This window comes from Pteropus alecto, unplaced genomic scaffold (genome assembly GCF_000325575.1).
Source record: "Pteropus alecto unplaced genomic scaffold, ASM32557v1 scaffold171, whole genome shotgun sequence".
In the NCBI taxonomy this organism is placed as follows: Eukaryota; Metazoa; Chordata; class Mammalia; order Chiroptera; family Pteropodidae; genus Pteropus; species Pteropus alecto.
In genome coordinates, this window is record NW_006431925.1 from 5,221,538 (window position 1) to 5,240,464 (window position 18,927).

General features: G+C 32.5%; 1 protein-coding gene across 10 annotated transcripts in view; it reads right to left on the minus strand.

Annotated features, from left to right (window-relative positions):
• Positions 1 to 18,927, minus strand: part of HEATR5A (HEAT repeat containing 5A) — an 89,034-nt gene that overhangs the window by 48,604 nt on the left and 21,503 nt on the right. For 9 of the 10 annotated variants that reach the window (XM_025043374.1, XM_025043373.1, XM_015585543.2 and 6 more), the window contains 8 exons: positions 17,203 to 17,363; positions 15,750 to 16,005; positions 14,997 to 15,152; positions 13,365 to 13,615; positions 10,912 to 11,023; positions 7,129 to 7,281; positions 6,053 to 6,152; positions 2,628 to 2,737 (listed from right to left, as the gene is read on the minus strand). In XM_025043374.1, the coding sequence (XP_024899142.1) occupies positions 2,628 to 2,737; positions 6,053 to 6,152; positions 7,129 to 7,281; positions 10,912 to 11,023; positions 13,365 to 13,615; positions 14,997 to 15,152; positions 15,750 to 16,005; positions 17,203 to 17,363 (1,299 nt within the window). The remainder of the gene's footprint in view (positions 1 to 2,627; positions 2,738 to 6,052; positions 6,153 to 7,128; positions 7,282 to 10,911; positions 11,024 to 13,364; positions 13,616 to 14,996; positions 15,153 to 15,749; positions 16,006 to 17,202; positions 17,364 to 18,927) is intronic. The other variant, XM_015585540.2, reaches the window with a different exon arrangement.

Genomic DNA, 18,927 nt, shown 5'->3' on the forward strand with positions numbered 1-18,927 from the left:
ACTTAAAAAAAAATTTTTTTATTTGTAGTTTGACTATAAATTTCAAAATACTATGGTAAAAGTTGATTTAAAAGTCTGAAGGGGAACTGTTTTTGCCAGAACCTAACAGCTATCTGAACTATAAAACAGAAGTCATCTCTAAGCCTCTCCCGTTTTGAATTTTTTAAGTTTGAGTCAAACTGAGGACACCTGCCAGGGAGCAAGATTTCAACTGCTCCAGAGAATAAGTTTTGTAGTTTCTTTTATGCTTTCCAAATTAAGGAGGGAAGTAAGGAAGATTACATGGAGGTCAAAAAAATTACGGTGGGAATTGGATTACAGGATAGAAAACAAGATTACTTGCTCTCTTAAGGTTTAATACTCCTTTTGAGGGGTATTACTTCTGGTGTTTCAATGGTATATTAACCAGATACACAAGAACAATGGACAGGGCTGGCTTAAAACCTTTCACTAAAGAAGTTACAGGCCCGAGGCGTGACTACCCACCATGACCTGCCCGCTTAGGAATTTATGATCGAATCACCCTGTGAAGTTACTTTCAATAGAACCCCTTTTTTTCATCTGCAGTTCCCCCTTTTGGTCATAAGCAATCCAAAAGATGCATTAATGACAACCTTTTGCTTACAGTGTAGTTCCACAGCGCTAGAAAGGCTCATTCCTAAGAAGTCTCAGTATCAACGACGTCTTGCTGACTACTGGTGACGGGGCAATACTGTAACCATGGGATCTGAGTTGAGGCTGAAGTTTTCCAAAATGGGAAGGGTAGGTAAATGAAAGGCAGTTGGGAAGGGTAATGAAAGGCAGTCAGGTCTTATGGCCTTCATTGAGAAAAAACACTCTGAATCATTTTTATCTTGTGAACTATTATGATCCAAATCTTGCCTTGCCTTCTCGTTTTTCTGTATTTGGCATCTAGTATAACATTTACATAAGTCATGAGAAGAGTATTAACAGTTATCTTATACATATTTAGTAATCATAAACATTTGGACTAAATAGAAAACCCCAAAGAACAAGTGTAATTATTATAACTAATCTCTAAGCCTTTTATTAGATATCTAGAAGGTAACTGTTATAGAGATACAGCATAGAGACAGACCTCTCACTAAGCTTTGACTGTCATATTTAGTCTCTAGCAGGTTACTCTTAAATGGATGGCAGCACATCATGAAGCAGGTCTGCTTTTTATCTTGATTCCACTATTTACTGGCTCTGTGTTTCTAAGCTGGTTTTTGTAGCATCTCTGTGCCTTTATCTGTCAAATGAGGAAAATATAACTAGTTCATTGTATTATGAGATAATGATAAATGAGATAATACAGGTGACCCTTGAACAATGTAGGGATTAGGGGTGCCGACACCCATGGAATTGAAAATCTGTGTATAACTTTTGTCTTCCCAAAAACCACTAAAAGCCTACTGTTGATCAGAAGCCTTACCAATAACATAAACAGTCAATTAACACATATTTAATATGTTATGTATAATATCCTGTATTCTTACAATAAGCCAGATAAAATAGTTATTAAGAAAATCATAAGAAAAACACATTTACAGTATTTATTGAAAAAAAAAAAAAATCTCCATATAAGTGGATCCAGCAGTTCAAACTTCTGTTGTCCAAGGGTCAATGTAGTATATATATACAATTGCTAGCACAGTGCCTGGCATACAGAAATGGTTCTTTGGATACAGTTTCTGAGAAAAGGCAATGTATCCATCTTTTTTCAGTTCTTTAGAAATATACCCTAAATGCTTACTTTATATCAAACATTTTGCTAGGAACCTTTGTGAACCGGGAAGCAAGGCAGTGGGAACAATACCACACACATAATTGATAAAAGCCAAAAAAGAAGTTAATGTTTCGAACCAATGTGGCATATTATATTTATTTGCAGAATAAGGATATAAGCAATAAATGTACTATTTTTACAAGAAGTAGATCTGAAGAAACAATCATTTTAATATGGTTGGCTGACAATTATTAAGACTAAAAAAATATAGCAGTTCCCATTGGAGACCATTTTCAACTTTCATCTCTTAAAACAAGTATTTTAAGTTATTCAGTAACAGCAGTAGTAATATATTTTCTTAAAACTGTATTTTAATTTACAAGAAAGGTTTTAGGACTAATTTTAAAATATAGGCAAGTTTATTTTACCAACCACGGCATTTCAGTAATCCAAAATCATCTTTGAGCCTAATAACAGCAAAACTTACACTATAAACTTTATAAAAGCAATTACATATTGGTAGTTCAATACTGAACTTCCACCTGGACAGACTAAGAATGAAATAGTAGAACAGAATGCATATGATATAATCACTCTAGAGGAAAAGTAGGAATGGCCAAATGTCTAAGAGATTTACATTCCGCATTCTGTACAAAACCCTGGAGTAGAATCATTCTTTACCACACAGAGGATCTATAAGCTTTTTCACAAGAAAATAAGATATGTTATTTATTCACTTTTTTGCTATAGAATGGTAAACACACAGGTTAAGATTTAACACCCTAAACCTTTTGGAAACAGAGCACTAAGCAACTGCCATATAATTCATTCAGGTATTACTTCTAGGCACTGTACTAGCTACAAATAGTCAAACACTGTGGTTTAAAGCACATACCTTCATAGGTTTCAGGAGGTAATAAAATCAGTAATTCATAAAGCCTTTGCCTATAAATTACTGACGGTGTTTTCAGAGGACTTCCATATGTTTTTAGTATTGAAGAAAGCCTTAAAATAAAACAGAAAATATATCTTAAGTATGTAATTGAACAGGTTGATATAGAAACATAAAACAGCGATACATATTATTAGTTAACATTAGTGAGGCTTTTATTTAATTTTTAAAAATAAGGTGTGATAAGAGAAATCACAAGAAGGACACCATTAAATCATTTTGCTATCTTTTCTATCACACTTCATAAAATAAAACTATATATTCAGCTAAAATTTTAAAGGCTCTAAGTATTTTGTATAGAAAATGAAAATTACTAAATTCCAAAATTTACAACTTGGCAGTTAAAAAAACTAAAGTCTATTATGGTAGAAAAGGAATCAGCCACAGAAATAAACAGGAGACAGAAATATCTAAGAGAAAAATCCAAATGTTCACTAGAAACTTCATCTGGAATGTCATCATCTATTAATGAATCGTCACAATATACAAAATCATAAAACAAATTCTCTTTTAATAAAGCACAAGCTGAGCCAATGTTTCCCCAAAAGTTCTATTCACATATCACCTCCTTTTTTTTTACCTGTCTTCTTTCTCTTTCATGTATTCTTCTTTATCTTCTGTTTATTTTCACTACTGGTATTAAGCCATTTTACAAATATTTAATCATCTAACAAATATTTATTACATGATTACTATTCTTTGCAAGGTACCATGTTATCAACTGGAGTATGGTTTTTATCTCTTTTAGCAATACAGAAATTCAATAAAATTACTTTTAATATAACACTGGAATAAATCCAGTAAACTGTCATGTCATGAAGTTTCCAGGCATTCTAAGAAATTCTGGCAATATTTACACATTTGCATTTTCTAAAAAACTACTGCTTGCTATTTCTAGGGTCTAGAAAAGTTATATTTTGATTTGTCATTTTATTAAAAAAGAAGTTGGTTCCATTTTATATTGTTTATCTCAGTAAACAACATACAGAAAACATTTATAAACCTGGGCAGAATTTTTTTGTTATGGAAGTTAGGAATAAATCCACTGCATTTTTGTATTTTTCTAAAACCAGATGAGAAAATTACACCTGACATGTGAAAACTATTTTAATTATATTGACAACAATGTTAAAAAATCTTACAACATTCATTTGGCTTAGATACAACTGAATTTTGTCCAGAGAGGTGTATTTTTTTATTTTTTATTTTTTAAGAAAGTAACATGACTAGAACAAAATAAGAATTTAGGAATGCATTCCTAGAGGTTTCTGTTTCTATTAGGAGGGTAGGTTAGAGTCTCTGAAAAGCTTTCTTGCTATGAATACACCTGGATCCCAGCTTAAAGATAATTTGCATTGTGAGGCTTTGCAGAAAGTGACCTTTCCAAGGCCAACTCCCCTTCATCCCAAACAAACATAAAAAGCATGAAGCAAAATATGAGCTGAAATGAGGGTGGGAACACAAATGCTGATACCAACGCATAATCCAAATGCAAGGCAGAGGTGATAAAGTGGGGTCTCTTGGAGGGGGTTAAAATGGTCCCAAGTGCTGGAATAGGCAAAGGCATATCAGATTAAACCTAGCTCAAGAAAGAATTAGTAAACTGAAAGAGAGAGAGCTGAAGAAATCACCCAGAATGCAGCAGAGAGAAAAGGAGAAAAAAAATAGAAAAAAATTAAGAAGCATGAAGACAAAATGAAAAGATCTAAAATTTGTCTCATCACAACCCCAGAAGGAAAGCCAAAAGAGAATGGGAGACAGGCAAAAGAGAATGGGAAACAGGCGATATTTGAAGAGATAACAGTAACAAAATCATAAGTCTAACACTATTCCACACGTTTAGAAACTTAAAAACGTACTTCTGAACAAATCAAAGAAATGATGATGAAATGTTAAAATACTTAAAACTGAATAAAAATAATACATATTAATACTTTAAGGATTCAGCAACTGGGACCTTAGAGAGAAATGTATCGCCTTAGTTTATATTAGGAGAATTAAGAGAAATTCAATGAGCTAAGCATTCAAATTAGGGGTTAGAAAAAGAACACGAATTTAAGAATGCAGAAAGGAATAATAATTAACAAAGCAGAAAACAAATTCAACATAAGCAAAGTTATTCTTTATATAGATTAATAAAACAGATATGCCTCCCGTGAGATGGATCAGAAAAATAAAAGAGAAGTCATAATGAAATTTTATCAGGAATGGAGAAAGGGACATTATAGATATAGTAGAAATTAAGAAAATAATACTAAAAACAGCTTCAATTAAATATTATATGGCAATCAAAGTGAATGAACTTACACGTAGATGAAATTTAGAAACATAATGTTCAGTAAAAAAAAAAGAACCGGGAAAAAAATTAAAAAAATGAAATGTTAAAAAAAATAAACAGCATGATATCATTTGCTTGATTAAAACCAAGCACGACTAAACAATGTACAACTTAGAGAAACATATATATGTGATACACTTTTTAAAAATGCAAGGAATGACAACTGTAAAATTCAGGATAGTGATTACCTCTAAAGAAAGGCAGAGAGAATGGTATGAGAGAGGAGCACACAGATAACTTTAATAGTATTGTTAATGTTCCAGTTCAGGGGTAGCTAAATCCGACCCACTGTCTATTTTGTAAACACAGCCACGTTCATTCACTTACAGGTAATCTACGGCTGCTTTTGAGCAACAACGACGGAGTTGAGCAACAGAGACTACATGGCTCGCAAGTCTAAAATTTTACTGTCTGGTTCTTTACAGCAAGCATTTGCTAACCCCTGCTCTGGTTGTGTTGGATTCACAAGTATTCATTCTATTATTATGCTTTATAACTTGTATCTTAACTGTATTTTTCTGTATATATAAAATTTTTCTGTGTTATATTATTAAATGCTTTTTGGACTTTCTCTAATTACAGCATTTTATTAATTTTGAAATTAAAACTGGATTTTCTGTTTTCTTATCATATATGTATAAGTCAAACGTATGAAAAATATAACAAAAAACTGAAACTTTTAGCAAAGCATCTGGTTCTTATGAACACAGAACAGCACTAACAAACCAGGAAAATGCATACCTGAAATGGTTAACAGGCTTAACATTTAATTTCTTGTTAAATCTGACTGTATGGAAGATACATTATCCACCAAGTAACTTTCTTTCCCTTTTAATATGTTTTCCTTTCAAGATCCTAGCCTAAAAAAAAAGAATCACATAACTAAATATTTGCCTTCCTCTGCCAAAAGAAAATCATTCACCGACCATAGAAAATTGGCCTTATTATTGTACTTAAAAGACATTATGTAATCAGAGGGTAACTGGTTGCTATTAAAATTTTTTATCCAATCTAAATAGCAGATCCTTACTGGGTTAGCAAATCCACAGCACAAGGAAGTGGTGGAAGAAGACGCTGAATTACTTCCTCAGTAAGGAGATCACCACAGTGGGAAACAAAGCTCTTGATGGCTGAAAAACAGAACAGACTTACATGGCAGAGTGTAATGAACCATGGAAAAAGCATTCAATTATGTTACAACAGTTGCATTTTTGTCAGAGGAATAAAGAAATGTGCTAAAAAAAAAAAAAAAATCTTGAAACTCTAGTATAAAAAAGAAGCTAGTGTTTTCCATCTCGAATCAAACTAAAAAAACTTCCTAGCATCACTTTAAGAGGTTAACAACCAAGTTAACAGAATGTTTCTTTCCTTGGATTTTACTCAGCCCTTAAATTCAGAAGTGGAAGGATAAATGATCTTAGGCCTTCAAGTTTATCAGTTCTCTACTAGTTCTGCAGAACCGCACTGACTTTTGAGTTAGCATGTTATTAGAGTTCTATAAATGTTACTTGGCACGCATAAGTTTTTATAAGGATTTATTTCATATATAGGATAAAATGACTATTTTAAAGGTAGATTGAGTTTTGAGATTACTTTCAAAATTGTTTTTCTTTTGAGTAAAAATGCCATGAATAAACAAACAAAACCGAAATCAATGCTTTCATGTCTTTTCAGAGATCCCATGCTTCCTTAGCTCAAGTTTCCATAGTGGATACTATTTTTTAATGATCTATATATTATAAAGGATACAACTTTCATATAAAAAACAAAATGGAAACATGCTTAATCAATGTTAATTAAATGCAACCCTAGTATTTCTGAAAAGTATGCTTACTTAAGACAAAGCAATCCTGACATTTCTCAACTACACTTTATCTAATATATACATGCATTCACTATCTTAAGAATGAGAAGTCTAAAATTTGCTTTATTACATTACACCTTTGCTATAATCACCAACTAATCGATTATATTCAATTATAAAAAATCACCAGAAGCAGATACCACGCCCTCCCCCCGCCCCAAATTAAACATACAAGTGTGTGTAAAGTTAAAAGAGTGGGAAAAGCCAAAAGAAAGGGAAAGAAAAGACTAAACTCAACCTACCAGAGAGCGCACCAGCTCGTCCTTCTAAGGTTACCTGCCATGTAAATGAATCTCCTCGGCTCTTTTCTGTTTCTAGATCTTTAGGAGAAACCGGGAAGACACACTTCCACAACAGCAGAACTCGAGCAAGGTGATGACTGACAACTGCGGGACCTGTAATTTATTGAACTTATCACTTACAAAAGAACCCAAAGTGCTTGCTCTTTAAAACATTATTAATAAGCAGGAACTTCCCTCTTAAAGTCAACATATTTTAACCCACTACTGGAATACATTCTCCTTTTCTTACCTCCTGGTTCCAACAAATTTACTACTGAATGAATGATTATGTGAAAGCACTGGAGTACAGAGGAAAAACAAGGAACTAGCAAATAGTTAAGTGTGGGCTCTGGCATCAGCTTTTCACAATTGCTGTGACCTCTTTGAGATTGAGTTTCTTTTATCTATAAAATGAAGCCAGTACCACCTGCACTGCTTGTCTCCTGGGGTTTGTCTTGATCCAAATGATAGTGTACTCTAAAGTAGTCTGAAAAACTGTAACATACCATATAAATGCAAGATACTACTGTTTTGGTAACAAATAATATGGAATTCTAACTTTTGATAATTATTCCAGGCCAAATATCAGATGTAACAAATCTGAATGGATTTTCTTCCTTAAAGATTTCCAAGCAACATAATTTAGAACTAAGGAATCGTGAATACACAAAGCCAGTAATGAAAGGCAATGTATAATAATAGTATTTTATTTGCCAGCCTTATCGGTTAAAAAAAAAAAAAAATAGAAAGTATAAAAATCAAAACCTACAGCTTTTATTCCCATGTAATTATCTTAAAGTTCTCCTGTAAGTACTCCCTACTTCTATTCCCATGTTCTGCTGACTGTATGTTTTTCTTCTGCAGTATGACAGCATAGCAGATCTGAAAAGAGACCACCTAAGTTAACATCCTGGCTCCATCCACTTGCTGTATAAACTTAAATAAGTTACTTAACCTTTTTGCACTTCAATTTCCTCATCTATATAATTGGGGATAACAACAGTATTTACCTCATTGGATGGTTTCTGAGACTTATATGAGTTTATATACATAAGAAGTACAGTGTTTGACTCATGATAAGCATTTATATAATGGTTGACAGTTATGTAATTATCATTCAAAAACTGCCTTATTTGCATATGAGGAGGTGAGCCTAATGGCAAGATGAAGAGGTAACTGCAAACCAATTTTATTAAAGCATGCAATTTATAAATTAAAATATATTAATTTTTTGATTTTTCTTCTAACTTGCTTTTTAAGAAGAAGCCATTGCTAATCCCTATAGCAAAATAAGACTAATTCAACACTCTCGGCTCACTACTTTCTTTGATAAAGTAAAACTAAGAAAACCCCTAGAATTTGAATCAGATAAGGAAATCAGAGTCAGGCAATTAAGAATAAGTGATTATAAGAGGTTTGTGTGCCTGAGTGCACAAATGCACACCAGCACACTCTTACACCATGGGCCATGGGAATTTAGTCAGATAGGAAAAAAAAAACTGTGGAGTCACTGACAATACCAATAGTGGACAAAAGTTTCATAGATATTTGCCATTATACTCTAAGATATCTTACTAACTCAATAGTGAACAATGTAGCAGCTCTTTCCCAGAGAAGTATCAAGATGTCATTTCAAAGACATATATGAACTAAGTTAATAAAAATGACTTTATGGTAATTACACTGTGAAAATGTAAACAAGAGTAAGTTTATTCATATCAAGAACAACGTTGTATGTAACAAAGACTTTATGAGCCACCTATAAATCTTTGTAAGGTATGTAGGTATCTGTAGGTGAATCAAAGTTAGATAAAATGACATCAGATAAATTGGGAAGTATAGCACAAAAGGTTAAAAATGTTGTAGTTCACATTTTAGGAATGTGGTCTATTTGAGTTAATATTACTTCAGAATAGTGAATATATTAAAAACAATGGAAATTTTAATGGTGAAGGAAATGCTGAAAAATCAAAAGAGGTGTTAAAACTGCACAGCAAAAATAAAGCACTCAGACTGTCATCTAATACCACTTCCCACAAAAAAGGAATCAAGGCTCATTGGAGAGAGGAGCCTGGTTGCGAGCCTGGGACGGGAAATGTACAATGTAAAAGCTGCGACATCTTGCCATGCCATAAACAAACATGTTATGAAAGAATACTAGGCTCATGTTAAAATTACACATATACCGACCTGAAGGGACTCCCACTAACTAAAGGTAAGACAATTTGAGGATCAAAAGAAATAATGGCTGCAATGGACTGAAACATAAATATAGAAAAATTCTATAAGTTGATAATGATATTTAATAGCAAAACCTTACTGATCCCCTTTAAAAGTTGCTTGGATACTAGCAACACATTCTAAAAATTATAGTAAAGGGAAATAACAATGCATAAGAAAATAGTATAAACCCCAAGAAAACACAGTAATAAAACATTAATTTACATTTTAACTCTTTTTTATGTTAATTATGAATATGCAACGATATATGATGTACTAATTTCTTTTTTAAAGTAGAAAGGATCTCATAGTCTTCTTCCAATGGAAGAAGGTTTTGATATGGCCAAAAGCAAATAAAAGTTTGATCACATTATTTCCATAATATTGTGAAATGATGACCTATGCCGGGGCCATTAAACATTTTTGACTTTGAAAGCCATATGGTCTCTACTGTAATTACTCAATTTTGCTTCACCAGTGCCTAAAGGCCACAGATAATACATAAACAAATGACTGTTGTAGTGCTCTAATAAAACTTTATTTATAGACACTGAAAACTTTCATATAATTCTCATGTCACAAAATACTTTTTTAACCATTAAAAATGTAAAAATAATTCTTAGCTCACAGGCTGTATAAAATAGGTGGCAAGTCAAATTTGCTCCATAGGATGAACCCTGATCTAGTCCAATAAATCTCTTTAATCACCTCAAGAATATTACTTAAAGTGGTTTTTCATTTATGATTCTTATTTTAATTTAAGCTCCTTTTAGGTCAAATTACTTCAGAGGTGTCAAAAGGATTGGTCGAATCCATCCAGTTTTATGTCCTAGCAATAAATCACATAAATAAAAAGACTTAAAACATAACTTTAATAAAATAATAAAATTGAGTTTCAAAGTTAAAGGATATAACTGTAATAGTCATGATCAAAAAATGCGTATTGATTTTTAATAAATATACTTTAAATGAGTCCTATCCCCTTCAATGTAACTACCTTGTTGGTGGTACTATTCTCACAATAATTACAGAAATGGATTCATAGGCTATGTGTGATATGTTCTCTTGCCTATCCTTATGATATGGAAAATTTTTTTACCCTTGAAGATGGATATGAATGATTTTTGGAAAAGCCAGAGTCATTCAAAGTTAAGCCTGAAAGATGACCAAATTGGCTTATCCTATTTAAGGCTCATAAACTGGTCTTGAAGAGAATTTCAAATATCTGAAAACGTTTTGAGGAATGTAGTAAGGATATGGCTTCTTAAGGTGACTGATAGAAGACAAACATTTGTTGCTAGTATCTAAGCAACTTCTAAAGGGGATCAGTGAGGTTTTGCTATTAAATATCATTATCAACTTATAGAATTTTTCTATATTTATGTTTCAGTCCATTGCAGTCATTATTTCTTTTGATCCAAGACATATTAAAAGTTAGTCTTGTCAAACCATTCAACACAATATTTTACATTCAGAAAATGCAAAGTAGTTCATAGTTATGTAAACCTTCCACAAGAATGTTACCTAATGTCATCAGAGCAGCAATCAACAACCATCCGGCTTGTGTGCGCTGAGCTGAAAGGCGACTGTTTTGAGCAGCAGAACACAGCAAATCCTCTGCTAATGTCATAATAATCTATTTACATATAGAAGAACAAGGCAAAAAAAAAAAAGCTTATCAGTTTATAGGTAGGTTACTGGACAAATGATGGCCACTAATAGTTTCTTGAAAAATTAACTCTTAGATGTAATAAATGTAAATAATAAAGAACATTATGTAGACTATACCATAGGACAATGTCAAGTAGAAAACTATAAAAAAATAAATTTTCAAGGTTAAATATTGGCATATCAGATTGCACAGAGCAACACTATAATCTTTGTAGAGCATATGTGACAACATTGCACAACTGTTCAAGTTTAGTTATACAGAATTTGAGTTTATTTTTAGTTTTAGGCAACTATGTTAGATTTGTAGCTACCAGAGAAATTCTCAGTATAGGAATCTCCCTTTTTAAAATTTTGCATACCATTTTGATATTTGAGTGGCTGATAACTGTATTTCCAGAGGCAGTATATCATAGATGTTAAAGTTCTCAAAATAATCTCATATTGAAGTAAGTTTCACAGTAGAATAAAATTCATTAAAATGACATATTTTAAAAGTCTATGAAATATGCAGACTTATAAAACAAGTGAGAGGAAATCAGTTGTTTCACATTTATGAATAATACATACTTATACAGTTCAAAGGCCAATAGGTATCTAATGTCTGAGAAGAAATCTCTGTTACCAATGACCTCTCGAAAAGCAGCAAGTATTATGAATTGTTATATGTTTTCTAAAGAGAAAGGTGAGTGGATTTTAAACCAACCAACCAACTACTACTAACTTAGGACCACCTGCAGTTTATATGGTCAATGGATAACACTTGAAAACTGCAAACAAAACAAACCAATCCTGCATGCCTAAACCACTAAGATGTGAGGATATTAAATTTAACTAAACACATACAATGGCAATTCTTTGCTTAGCAAAATGAGATGTTTGTTTAGAATATAACTAAAATAATAAATGAATAATATTACCTCCTGAAGTTGTCAACCACCACATACTGTAATACTCAATAATAAAGACACAGGAATGACAAAGAAATAAAGTGGTAACTTATTTTTTAAAAAATGCTTGTATATGCGTGAAGCTCAGGTTATGAGGGCTTTCATTGTGAAACAATAATCTCTGACAACTTGCAATTCATGGCTATTCAAAAAAACCCCAAAATTCTCACATTATGCATTGTCTATTTTGCGTTCTGTATTTCATTAAAAATTTTTCTTTAGTTCCTTTAAAATTCTTTGTACATTAAAACTGGGTTATTTAGTCACTATGTTCTATGTTATTTATTGGTTTGAAAGTGCTACATTCAAAAGCACTAAATTTATCCAGAAAACCATATTTTTGAGTAGCAATGCAATTTTGGGGGGACATTTTTTTTTTTTTAGTATTATGAACTTATGGGGTTTTATATTTTTAGTGTGTTTCAATCCTCTGTTGACATTATTATTATTATTATTATTATTTTTGACGCACACATTATCTCATCTTTGGCCAGTAGGAGCCCCTTGTTATTTCCTGTATCCTATAAAAGTGATTATTTCCTTGCTTTCTGGCATGATAAGATGTTCCAGGCTTATCCTGTGCATTCCCTACCCCGGACCTGGCACAGCCACTCTTTGATGAAGCTCTGTTTCCTTTTTACTTGGAAGTGGTATTTAGAGCCATACCCTATTCACTAGGGGTTGTTTCTACTACTTCGTTGTCATTGCTTTTAGGTCTTTTCACTGGACAGAGGATATAAATATTTTTAAAAACAGGAAATTATAAGTTCATAGTAATATTTTCAATTCAAATTTAATATACTGGGCTTTTACTTAACTTTCTTGATTCTACAGCTGTAGCTCTTTTAATAATATGGAATCTTGGTTCCAAAGAACATTTCATCTACTTTATCTTACAATATGTAATTTCAAAATAATATCACCCATAATATTACTAACTATAAAATTACTAAATGAAGTTTAAAATTTGTTTTGCTGCTCCATTTTTATAAAATTTGTTTTATAAAATGCTCCATTTGTCCTATAAAAAATTATTTTAAATGCACTTCTATAGCAGAGCTAAATATATACCAAAATAAAGCCTTCAGAAACAAATTCTGTCACTAAATGGAGATACTTCTAACAAAAAAACACAAAAAGCACACCTGTTTTAGTGGTATATCTGTTTTAGTGTGGATAAGACATTATTCAACCATTTCTTCCTTTTTCACAGTAATTATGTTGATAGCATTTAACACTTTAGTACAGCTGATTTCTCAGAAATTTGTCCTGAATGGTTTTGATACACAAGAAGATTATGATGTTTTTAGGAAAAACTTAAAATATCATTACTGTATATGTGGAAAATGATATCATTACCTTGCCCTTTCTGTGAGGAATTCCTAAAGGACAATGTTTCACCGCTCCCAACAAAGCTGCCACAGCAAAACTAAAGCCAGTCACTGCTTCGGGTGAAGACTTAAGTACAGTAAGCCGTTCCAGGCAACGGTCTAAGAGAGGTGTTAGATATGAAGGTAATGCCACAGCAATGCAGTGTAAACACCAAGCAGCTGCTAGTCGAACAGAAATGCTAGGATGCAGGATAACTGAAATGACACTGTCAAGAATGCCTGAAAGGATAGAAAAAAACAAACGATGACTCAGCTACATGATAAAACTCACTTAGCTGTAAAACAGTCAAAAGAATAAGTAGCAACATGAATATAATATATATTACTTTATCAAAGCTACATCAGAATACAAAAAATAAGTGATAATTATAAATATTTTTTGTATCCAAGAAATATTCTTCTAATATATAGCATGAAAACTGACTTAAATTAAGTCAGTACGCAAAAGAAAAATTATATTTCCTAAAAGTTAATGTTGTGTTCACTTTATTTTGAGACCATTATAAATGGTACTAGCAATTAAAAATTATCAATAAATAACAAAAGCACCTTAAGAAGAAATGTTACACTACTCTCCATCCTTCTTGTTTTTAAATCCCTTCTGGCACACTTATCTACATAATTAGTATACCTCCTATTTACCATATTGCTCTTATTTGAGAACAAAATGTTAAACAATCTCAAGAATTTGCTAGGTCATCAATAGACTACTAACTACAAAGAATACCACTAAGAAAAAATCTACATTGTGAAATTTCAACACACACCTTCATCAAAACAGTTCATGTCAATTGCTACTTAAATAATAAGCATCCTGGGATAAATAGTTGACAAACAAAATATAATGTAAAGCTTCATTCCACAGGAAATGTGTATCACAGTCAAAGGACAAAAATGATTTAAAAAGTGATTAAATAAAAGAAACCAGCCACAACAGACCACATACTGTATGATTTCATTTATATGAAATGTCCAGAATAGGCAAATCCATAGAGATAGAAAGTAAATTCGTGGTTATCGGGGGCTGTGGGAAAAGGAAATGTGGAGTGACTGCTAACTGGGTGCAGGACTTTTTGGGATAATGAAAACACTCTGGAATTAGATAGTGGTGGTAGTTGCACAACTCTGTGAATATACCAGAACCACTGAATTGTATACTTTAAGTATAAAGAGTGAACTTTTATAGAATGTGAATTATCTCTCAAAGTGATCTAATAATTTTCAAAAAGAGAAAGAAAGAAAACAGGTTGCCTGAAAAGATCTTCAAGGAAGTGAATTACCTGTACCATAAAGAAATGAATGTTTTCACTGCAGATGAGAGATATGAGTTCAGGTTTACTTCTCAGTTTTTCCATTATCTTAAATATCTCCAGAAAGGGAAACAAAGGAGCGGGAGGTATAGAGAACAATCTTTAATTGCAAAAGCAAAACAACCCCTCGAATATATACATATTTTCAATAATCTTGATCATATATATTTCGCAAATCATCTCTAACAAATCTATAGTGGAATTATAATAAATGAGCTATATGAAGGAGATTTCCTTGTTTAGAGAGAAAGTAAAAACAAGGTATTCTCACAAATCACAACAACAGATACCTGCACTTGGATCCTGCAGCAAAGGTGCACCTGTGGTGCCGAGACTGTGTATGAGATTTCCAAGTTCTTGTAAAGCACACACAAGCATATGCTGGCTGGCTGCTACATCTGTGGAGCCGAGTCGGGTTTCCAAGTTACCGTCACTCATCATGGCATCTGACAAAAGTATAAGAATTAACTATGCATCACTGTTTTGTTAAAATATAGAGGGTGAGTGTTAGGAGTAGAAAAGTATAAAAGCAAAAATTAATACCTCCACTTAATCTGTATGAAACTCATATGACAGTAACTGAAATACTAAAAAGGGAACTTGCATCAATAGAGAAAAAATTGAACGAATATAAATGATTCAGTTCAAGAAACATGACCACAGACCCCTTATTACTCTTTTAGCAAGTGGTACTGAAAGAGAGAACTCATGGAAAACTAAAAAATATTCCAATTTTACTGCTACACAAGAAAAGCAGAGCAGACTTAAAACAGTACCGGAACTGAGATAAACTAATTGTTTCAAAAACAATGTATCAACTTCTATAGGAAGATCATGAATTCTGATAAACTATTATCAACAGCCTTTAAGATTTGTACATATATATAATAATTAACAAGTTAGATAACTTACATCTCATCAATATATTTACTGTTTTACCCTGAAATAATTGATGTCTATTATTAAAGTTTTTTTTTTTTTTAATATAGTACTATAACAGTAGCTTTTCACTGTTAAAACAGATTGTCTTAGCAGATCCATACCCACAACTTTCTTTAACTTCCAGATAGCCTGGCAAATATCCTTGGCAGCAGCAATTTGAGCCTTTTCTCCAAGAAGGCCTCCTATAGTAGTTCGAAGAATAAATGAAACACAACGGCGACCGCAGACAGCATCAATCTGAGTTTGGGTGACTTTAGGGTGTGACTGTGACACAAGGCTTAGAATATGAGAAAGAAAAGCAGCAAAATTTTTCTCTAGCCATGCTCCTCCTAGTGTTGAAACAAATACCACATAAGCCTAAAAAAGAAAGGAGTTTTATCTTCAAAATGAAATAATTTCAATTCTACATTAATATTTTCTCCTGCATGAAATATGCAGAATTTATTAATATTTCTTTTAGTCCTTTCTCATTTACAGCCACTTACCTACATAAATGCAGTATAATTTTTTTCTTTGTTAAGCCAAAACTGAAGTTTGCAGTCTTTCAACTGAGACTTCATTTATACTGCCTGTTTTATTTTGGCCAGAGTTACAAGTTTCAGCATAGTCAGCATAGCCAGCTAATATGTAAAATATGTCTGTGGCTTCTCTGAACAAAGAATTCATATTCTGAACAAGAAAACCCAAATCAAATATATGAACACACTGTAAGAATTAACTGTGTTCCAACATCATAACTTTTAAAGGACTTTACAGTGATGAATTACTGTTATTTATTTTCAAGAAAGTTAACAATTTATCTTACTCCGGAGATACAAAGACAGTAATTTTCTTATGTAATGTTTTTAAAAACACATAGTTTACAATTATACTGGAACATCTTACACTTTCATGAAGTCTAATATTATATAGTATAAAAAACAATGAGGACAAGTGTAAATTAAAAAAAATATGTTTACTTTGAACCATCATGGCATTTAGAAAACAATTCGGGAAAGAATGCAGAGACCTCTGTCTTATTCTAAAATACTTTTCCCAGGGTTTAGCTTTTTAAATTTTGTTTAGGACCAAGAATTTAAGCACTTAAGTAAATAACATGCTGTAATATTTACTTAGGAGTTGAAACCATATAAAATAGAAATACAATACTGTCCACCACGTTGAATAATATGTACCTAATTGCTTAAACTTGAACTGTACAAGCACACATAAACACGATGGAAAATATGTTAAATTATAAGACACATGAAAGCACAAGGCCTAAAAACAAACAAAAAAATGTGTGTTTCAAAGGAAATAAACAAAAATATCCCATTATTAGGAACTAAAAACACACTGTGGGTAATGGCCTATTTAGTTGGCTTTGTTTATGGTAAATAAGGTTCTCTTACTTGTCATCTAGTTTTTAAAATATGTTTTGGCCTCACTGTATCTATAAATATAAGAGTATAAGTGATGACCTTGCATAGTATCATTTCTGCCTGGAGTCAGATCCTAAAACTTTCATTATAGGCCAGTGAGAATTACATTTAGATACTGATTTGTGATTCTAACCTGAGTAACTCCAACTCGAACATCCCTACTGACTGAACTGGTTCCTTTCAGCATATCACCACTGGCTCGAAGAAATCCTGAACTCCCACGTAGAAACCCTGTTCCTAGTAATTCCAGAACTTCCTCCAGAGATACTCTGCGAATGCTTTGACGTGAGGCTGCTATAACAAAGAACAAAACATGTGATTCATATTTTACAGACTAACTTTTAATGCATGATATTGATTCGAATGTTCAACTGGAACAAAAATAAACTAAAACTCTAAACAAAATGCAAAATTTACAGGACACTACACACATTAACACACAGTCACACAAGGGTTCAGAGATTAAAACATCATGGATTCTGAAGTATCATGCCAATGACATCTTAAAGTCTATGCCACTTTGAGATTGTTCCCTATTGCTTTCTTTTCCTCAAAGAAGTTAAAAGGCTAACAGTATTCTAAAATAAAGGAAAACAAAATAAACTGCCCTAGTTCTCCATAAATAAAAATGCAATACAATGCTTTGAAAATTTGTGTGAAATACTTAAATGCTAAAATCATAATTTAATTTTTCCAAATGCTCTACAATTCTTAGTGAAACTTATATAAAGTAACCGCCATGTCCTACTTTTAAAAATTCTCAACTGCAAGTACAACTTTTGTTACAGCCCGTCTCTGAAGAAAGAATATTACTAAAACTACTCAGCCGCCCTTAGGCTACAATAATTAAGAAATTAAGGCGCGATGTTTAAGTCTATCTATTCAGTTTGACACAGCTGAGTCTCCCTGTGAATATCTAGGAAATGATATCTTCTTTCCTTAAAACAAACAAACAAACAAAACTCCTTTTCATTCTTCTGAAAAAATGATGGTAACAAGCTCTGACCCTTATTATTGATTCAAATCATACACAGCGGAGAAATAAACTTCCATTAATCAAAGTTTATAAACAAAATATCTACTCCTTAGCCTAAAGAGGACATAACCATTTGAAACAAATGAAAATCTGTGTTGGCCTTTGGGAGAGAAACATTAGTGAATAGTATAAACTCCATACCCTCGTGGATCATAAATTCTAGAAAGGAGAGACAATAAACATAACACATGACTAAGCATATAGTATGTTAGACAGTGCTTGAAAGCCATGCAAAAATAGGGCCAGAATAGTAGGGGTTGAAGGGAAGTGTTGTGATTTTAAATAGAGTAGTCAGGGTAGGGTTCACTGAAAAGGTGACATTTGAACATAACTCCATCTTAAGTGAGGAAATTAAGCATGCAAATATCTGGAGAAAGTGTTTTAAGCAAAGGAAATAGCTCAGGCAAAAAAACCTTGAGGAGGGATATGATGCCTAGTGAGTTCAAGCAGAGCTATGTGGACAGAGCAGTGGAGAGGTCAGGTAGGAGACTGGCCAGGGTGTAAGGATGGGGAGAGAGCAGAGGCAAAGGACCTTGTAGATCATTATAAGGATGGAAGTGAGGTGCCAGTGGAGGACCTTGAACAGAGAAGTGATATAATCTGTCACTTTGCTCTGTGCTGAGAGAAGACTGTAGAAGGGGACAAAGGCAGAAGTAGGGAAACCCATTAGGAACAATTTAGTAATTCAAGCAAGAAGTGATGGTGGCTTAGATCAAGGGCTGTAGTGGAGTTGAGTCTGAATATATATACATATGTATTTTTAAGTTTTTTATCAGAAAAAATTTCAAATTTACACAAAAGCTGCCAGAATAGTAAAATAAA